At 40.4% G+C, this 7,500-nt stretch overlaps 2 protein-coding genes across 4 annotated transcripts in view; one reads left to right on the top strand and one right to left on the bottom strand.

Annotated features, from left to right (window-relative positions):
• The window catches only part of LOC138049843 (rab3 GTPase-activating protein catalytic subunit-like), a 26,359-nt gene extending 23,811 nt beyond the window's left edge, over positions 1 to 2,548 (top strand). The window contains exons 18-19 of the mRNA XM_068896298.1: positions 1,467 to 1,517; positions 1,678 to 2,548. Of these exons, the coding sequence (XP_068752399.1) occupies positions 1,467 to 1,508 (42 nt within the window). The 3' untranslated portion in view covers positions 1,509 to 1,517; positions 1,678 to 2,548. The remainder of the gene's footprint in view (positions 1 to 1,466; positions 1,518 to 1,677) is intronic.
• Positions 2,365 to 7,500, bottom strand: part of LOC138049845 (uncharacterized) — a 38,406-nt gene continuing 33,270 nt past the window's right edge. For all 3 annotated transcript variants that reach the window (XM_068896301.1, XM_068896300.1, XM_068896302.1), the window contains 2 exons: positions 5,781 to 6,032; positions 2,365 to 4,891 (listed from right to left, as the gene is read on the bottom strand). In XM_068896301.1, the coding sequence (XP_068752402.1) occupies positions 4,578 to 4,891; positions 5,781 to 6,032 (566 nt within the window). In that variant the 3' untranslated portion in view covers positions 2,365 to 4,577. The remainder of the gene's footprint in view (positions 4,892 to 5,780; positions 6,033 to 7,500) is intronic.

The raw sequence follows: 7,500 nt of genomic DNA, 5'->3' as shown, positions 1-7,500 counted from the left end.
AGACAAACATCAATTTTCTCCTTACTTTATCATACAAAAATAAACAGGAAAGGTTTCAAGAATTTACAAACTCATCTATGAAGAGAAAACACTTTGATCCTTCAAGAAATTGTCCAAATTACTTTTATAGCCCGTTATCTGGAGCCTCCATATCCTCGAGTCAACGCTGTCCCCCATGTTTTTTTATTTTTAGGACTGCTATATAATTTCATCATTTTGAAATACGTTCGTGTTTCGGGTGTGCTGCACGTGATGTAACCCCTGGCCGGGACCATAGGTCTCTTATGATTGGCTATTGTGAAAACACCCGCGAAAACCACTCGAGGATATGGAGGCTCCAGGTAATGGACTATAAAAGTAGTTTGGAGAATTTGTTGAAGGATCAAAGTGTTTTCTCCTCATGGATGAGTTAATTTTTTGACACCCACCTTTCCTGTTTGTTTTGTGTGATAAAGTGAGGAGAAATTGATGTTTGTTTGTCTCCCTTCGAGGATGGAGGCTCCAGGTAATGGGCTCCTTGAAATGCACAGAGATCAATAAGTAGAATTTCAGTGCGGATATTGACTCCATAAGCACATTAACGCAGGAATACTGCCGGCGATTTGCAAGAGGGCACCCGCCGGAGCTCCGGCGGGAGCCGGGTCTTACTGAAAGCACTGAATTCATCATATAGATGGTTTTCACCTGACGTCACAGCAGCCATGTTTGTGTACAGAACAATTGAGAAAACGGCCATAATTTGCTATTGTTTTGTACACAGACATGGCCGTCTCCTCACATGATTGAAAACCATCTATTGTTCTTAATGCGTCGACCATTTAAATGAAAGAAACTGTAGTTGTAAATTTTAAGTCTGTGGACAAAAGCCAAACATGAAACTATCCAATGATAGCTATCGAGGAGTCTTTTTTGTGATAGTGTTAATTATGCTTGACAAGCTAGATCTTTGTTGCATTTTGTGCTATGCTGTTCTGATTCGCGCACCGGTGGCTCAGTTGGTTGAGCATCGGGCTGTCATGCGGGAGGTCGCGGGTTGGAACCCCGGCCGGATCAACACTCAGGATCTTAAAATAACTGAGGAGAAAGTGGTGCCTTTGTAATTTCATTTGCAAATGGTTAGACTTTCAAGTCTTCTCGGATAAGGACTATAAACCGTAGGCCCCGTCTCACAAATGTCTTCTATGTTCATAAGTTCGCTTTGGGACGTTAAAGAACCCAAACACTACTCGAGAAGAGTAGGAGATAAAGTCCCCGGTGTTGTGGCTGTCCTGTTCTCTCCAGCAGAAGTGGCCGGCTTGGCGGTGATGTCTCTAAAAAGGCTTGTGGTGTATGAGGCCATCTAAGCAGAAACAGCCACAAGTCAAAAAGGGACTTTGCCGAGTGCTGGAACATGTAGATATAGATAGATATTACTAACATCGTCCAGCATTAAGCTCACGTCGCAATACTTTCTTTGTTCTTCTCAGAGTGCAAGGATGCAGTTTGCCAGTGACGAATCCTCACCTTGAAATCAACTGGTGAGCTGGTTTTAGCTACGTTGATGTGTATCATGGTGGGATTATTTACTAAAAGTTCTTAATCTTGTTAAGCTTCACATTCACCTTGACTTCTACGGCTTCCTCCCCCTCGATTGTTTTAGAGAGCTGAGTACTTTTCTTTGTTCTTTTCTATTAACAGAGTCCTCCATCTACCCCATCCCAGGACTTCCCACCCCCCACAGGAAGGGAGTATATTTTGAGAACAACCATTCCCCGACCCCGATCCTCGTCGCGCCCTTGTCCACAGAGAATGTATTGTGTGCTGACCAACGACGAATTCAGACTCGCAGGCGCGTTTACCGATGACGTCATTTTTCAGTGACTGGTGCCGATGGGACTGGTAGCAATTTTTTTGTTATAATTAATTTCTAGCCACAATCGCTAAATCCCAAATTCTTGATGTGAGACTTTCAATCTGAGAGAAAATAAAGGAGAAAAGAGCTTTTGGCATTTTAATTGTTCTTGCAAATATAAACATGTTTGCAAGTTCTAATATTTGCAAATGGTCGGTAAGTGGTCATCTAAGCTCTTCCAACTGATAGACCACCAGAGTCTGTAGGATCTATAACGTCACACACGACTTGTTAGTAGGAATAACTCGCATGGTGAGGCAGGACCTATAGTTTATCGACATCACCTGATAAGATTAGGAATTTTGTCCATTTGCCGATGCCGCATGATAAAGGCATCAAATGCCTGCTCTGTTGTGTAAAGGCCTTCATTCAGTGGTGTGGCCAGATTGGAACCCCCGCGGCAGCATGCAAGCTCGGTCGTCCCATGCCCGATCAGCTTTGTTTGTAAAGTGAGCAAAAGGCCAGAGAAAAGATTAGGGGTGTAACTCGGTTTTATTTCCTCCAATCAAAGTCAATTATGTCAAATAATTATTTATATAACTGCATGCTTTACAATCTTATCCACATGAAGTGTAAAAGTACTTGAAATAAGGTGATTTATCTTGGTTTCACAAGATGGCATTTTCTGTACCTGATAATAATAACATTGTTATTTTGTCTCAGGCTTATCCGTTTTGATCTTATCTGCCTCATTTGTACCACCCATTTACCCACCTATCAACAGCAAGCTCTAAGAACCCGTTAGCTATCCCAATTATCAATTATAAACTTTCTTTTCATCACACGTTTCCTATTACGACGCTAGTTGACGCCTCTATCTCATCCATTTCATTCTTATAATATAAACTGTTATTTATGGGGATTTCGACCACTAAGAAAACTCGTATCTCAACACCTAAAAATTGTTCTCTAATAATTTTGCGTGTGTTTAAGGATCGCCAATCAGCTGCTGACGCGCCACTCGCTTTATTTCGCGTCTCTCCTTTCTGATGAATGAATGGCTAAAAGTTTTCCATTCTCAGTCTTGTTCGTGTCTAATTTCTCGTCTCGTGTTCAACTCGATAACTCACTGGTTCGCTCGAAGAGAAATGCCATATCTATGCGCGCCCATGTAGTATTCTCTATTTTATCAACGATGTAATTTCTACGTTGCATTCTTATCACCTAATTATCTTGTTTATAATCACCCCATTTTGCTTGAGTATCTTTTCATCTTTTATCTATCTTATTTGGTACTTATCAGCATTACCTTTGACATCATAAATCAAAATTGCTGCCACTTTAATTTCTTGTTCTTATCCATATTAGCAATTACTGAAACGGCCGCCATATCAGGGAAAAAAAGTTAACTTTATGTAAAGGCTAATAGACCAAATCGGCTAACTCCATGTCAGTGTATCCAATTCAAATCTTCCGTGGTTAAAGTGCCCCTGTGACCGAAAAATCAATTCTTATTTCTCTTAGGATTTCAAAACTATGTCAACCAAACACTAAGCGACCAAAGTTTTAAGCCTCGATTAAAAAAGACACCTGTTTATTTTAACTGGAATTTTCCTATTTAATGGTCCGCCATTACTAACTTTAAGATCTTAAGAGAGCTGGAGAGAAGAGACAATGACGCCAATGGCTCACTAGTTTAAGAATGCAATGCGTGTGTACGCCGCAGAATTAATATGCAGCACGGAAGTTTTGGTCTTTCAGACTTTTAAACTCGCGTTGTGCAGCTTTTGACGTCACTTTTCCCTGAATTCAACCCTCTGAAGTCCAATCGGTCAGTTTTGAACCTGAGTAGTGGCGGACCGAGAAATCCGACACTTACACTCAAAGTAAACGGTCTTTGGGTAAAAATCATTGCTCAAAATTTTGGCAGTCAGGTGTTAAGCAAACACACTTTTAAAAAATCTGAAGAAAAAAAGGTAGTGATTTTTTTTATCACAAACGCACTTTAAGATTCTTTGTGTATTTTAATGGAATGTAGCTTTCACACTTAAAGAGAGAGTTTCACGTCTCTGCGCATGGGCAAACTGTCACGCCAGCCCATTTAATTCCATAGTTATTGAAACAATCGAAAGCACTGATGCAGGAAACGGAAGCAATCCCATAGTAATGGATTACGCATTGGAATTACTTTTGTAATCATTTCCTTTGTGTTATGAACCTACTGCATGCGAATAGACTACTCGTGCGTTATGACAACTCGTGCGTAGAATAAATTTTCGACCCGTACAATAAATTCGAGATCAAAACTAAATTCGATAATTTCTGTGTAAACCCGCAGTGTCTTCCACCAAATTTTGGCCTTAGTCATTCAGTGTATTTGCTTTAATACTCTCTGTGTTTAATTAACATCATCTGGTTCAGTAAGAAACCGTAAAATTTGCAACTGCTAGCGCTAAAGCTTGGACATGCGCAAAACCGTGAAACTGTCCCTTTAAATGATATGGAAATATCCGGAACAAAACGTGTTATTTCCAAAGAGTTTGAATTGGGTACAACATTGAGTTAGCCGATTTGGTCTATTTAGAGGTATCTCGGTTGGACTGAGACAAACAAAAAATGGACGGTAACTTAGTTTGCTTCTTGAAGGTTCCCTTCATTATTATCCCCCATTCCATGGTCGATTCAGTCCAACCTTAAGACTACAAAACTGACGTATTTCTTTGTGCTTTTTAACATTTCTACCCAGTTAATTCAATTCCTCATAAAATACTTCAATTTCACTGATAGTGAAAGAGTTGCTTCCAGTGTAAAATGTACAGCCACCTTGGGAAGACCCTGGGGGAAGCTGGTAGGCGTAACCACACGATGTATATCCATAATTGCCGCGGGTGTGTATTACGTGCCCGTAGCCAAAAGTTGGTCCATACAGATGATATACGAAAATGGCGTAACTGTAATGTGATGACTTAATTGCGAACTTCTGGTTGTCGTAACCGTATGGGTTTTTCAGCGAGTAGACAAACGCTTTAGTGGACCTGATATATCGGCCATAGCGATAACCTGGACAACATGAGAAAAAAACTAATTTAGAACCACAGAAAAAGTTTGATTAACCTTAATGACATTAAATAATCACATGATCCGTCCTAAACGACCTTTCAAAAATATCAGAACTTAATTTATGAACCTAACAGCCTATGAAAACACCGATAAAACGTCACGTGTATGAGCTTTAAACCCGATAACACACTCCTCATTAGGGTTCCCTGCTTGGTTTTCTTGTATGCTGATATCTTCCTCTCACATTTTGCACCATCATATGGACTCCAGTCAGACACGCTTTTTGCGGAATAGTTTTGCAGCCGTTGAACAAACTCGCAGGTCGTGTTTTTTCGGGCTAAAACCAAGTGCTCCGCTTCGCCTCTTGGTTTAAAACATTCCTGTATGCTCGTTTATAAAACAGTACTGATATTAATCCTTAATTAACCGTAATTCATTAAATAATATATGGCCCGGTCCTAGAAGGCCTTTCTCTCTTTATTAAGCACAGAAAGATTTCGTTTTGGATCGGTAGACATTACATCCTTTATGAGACTCCCATGCACTGACCGGGTGATCTGCTCCAAAGCAATTTTTCTCTGACCGCCGAACACATAGCAATTTATTTTCCCCTTTCCTTTCATAATATTTTATTCTAAAAGGGAAGCCACCAGCCCTAAAACACGAGTAACTTTTTTTCTGAAACAAAGAGCGTTTGTGAAACAACAGAAGGACAAACACAACTCGTCCTGGAAGCACAAGTGAATCTGAAATTCCGACAAGGGTTCGGCAGCATATGTTTTATTGGGTCTAAAAACACTCGGCTACGCCTCGTGTTTTTAAACCCGATAAAACACTGCTGCCCGTTTTTTAAACAATATCGTAAATAATTACAGAGAATTTTACTCACCGGAGTAGTCCCAAGATTTGTCAGTATATCCACCGAATATAGAATTATTAACTCTGATAATGGTAACAGTGGGACCCTTTGGGTCACAAAGGCTGTGAAAGGTAGACGAGTTCCAGCCTTGAGATGGAGCATGCCAACATCTTCTAAATCTACTGCGGATCGAGTCGTTAAGCACTGGATTCAAGAAGGAAGTTAAGTTGTATGTGTACAAGCTGCTGTAGTTGCGAAGAATGTCAGATTGAGAGAGACCACCTAGAAAAGAATGTCATTCAAACTTAAATTTTTTATCATTGTTTTTGTCAAAGAATTTTGATTTCAATGCGCGGCGCTAGTGTTGCTTAAAGTTAAGCCGCTGTTAGACGTTCAAACTTTTAGCTGAAGCATGTGTGCAACGGCGCAGCAAAACAAGTTTCAGGAGGCATTGCACCGCGTGTAACATGGTCGGTTTCATGAAACGTTATTTAACTTCGTCGCGAGACAAGTTTCACGAAAAGTAGGACCGCTTTCTATTTCTGCAACGGACGCAGCAATCGGTCTTTTTACGCTACGTTGCGTAAGCCAATCAGAAACCGGCTAAGACCATGTAAACAACATGTCGAGACCAGTTTCAACGTCGGTGCAACGCCTGCTGAAACTTTTTTTGCAGCGCCGTTGCACGTAAGTTCCAGCTAAAAGTTTCAACGTGTAACAGCGGCTTAAAGTTAATGCAGTCTATTCATGCACTCCACAATCGAGGTTTGTGGCATGGATCTGTTCCTAGAAATTATAAAAAAAATGTCTATAGGATATAATCAGTGGAGTATGTTTTCTACTCTGGATAAGGACTAATTTCACTGGATAAAGTTTACCCCGCTTTTGAAAAACTTAGGCCAGGTGTTTTAATAACACAAACAGCGATGATAAAGCCAACGCATGTTATAAAGACTTGCTGGGTAACATACACTTTCGAAAGCAACCGTTACAAGCAATACTTACATGGTAAGGGTAAGGGTAATACTTACATGGTGAGGGGTCTGGAACCGAGATCTTAATTGTTTAATTTGTTTACATTCACTGGACTCTACTACGGAAACCACCGATCTGTGGAGTGACTGGGAATTTCCTTGTCTCTGCCCCGCCCACTTTCTAGAAGTTTTTTCTGCGATTGCCAAAGAAAACTGATACATTTTTAAAACGTGTTTTTCCATTGTTGCCAACGTTATAGTACATCTTAAGCCCGTGGGAAAGGAATTTCATCAAAATGTTTAAGGAAAGTGGGCAGGGCACTGACTCGGTAATTCGGGCCCATTCTACAGATCGGTGGTTTTCGTGGTACATCAAATGGGATTCGTTCACACCACGCAAGTACAAGATTAATCTCATTCACACACTCACTTATTGTTGCTACTGAATTTGTTCCACACCTTCCTTGTTACAATCCACTCTCAACGATCTCCGAAAATCAGTGGTCACCCTCAAGGTATAATTACATACAACATTAACGATGTTGCGGATCAGAAACAGAAGCACTCCCAGCAACCCTGTCCAGTTAAAATTTCCCAAGAAAGATTTACTTAATTTGTTACCTTACTTAGCTTTGCAGAGCAACCAAATCCCTAAACGCCTGAAATCCACTGTTTGCAATTAGGGTTAACCTGAAGATAATTTTCCAAAACACTCGTCGCATCAAATCCTTCTTTCCATACAAAGATCGCTTAAAATAAATCGCTCTCAACAGTCA

The sequence above is a fragment of the Montipora capricornis genome, chromosome 5 (genome assembly GCF_036669925.1).
Source record: "Montipora capricornis isolate CH-2021 chromosome 5, ASM3666992v2, whole genome shotgun sequence".
Classification (NCBI taxonomy): Eukaryota; Metazoa; Cnidaria; class Anthozoa; order Scleractinia; family Acroporidae; genus Montipora; species Montipora capricornis.
This window is presented reverse-complemented; position numbering and strand designations above follow the sequence as displayed.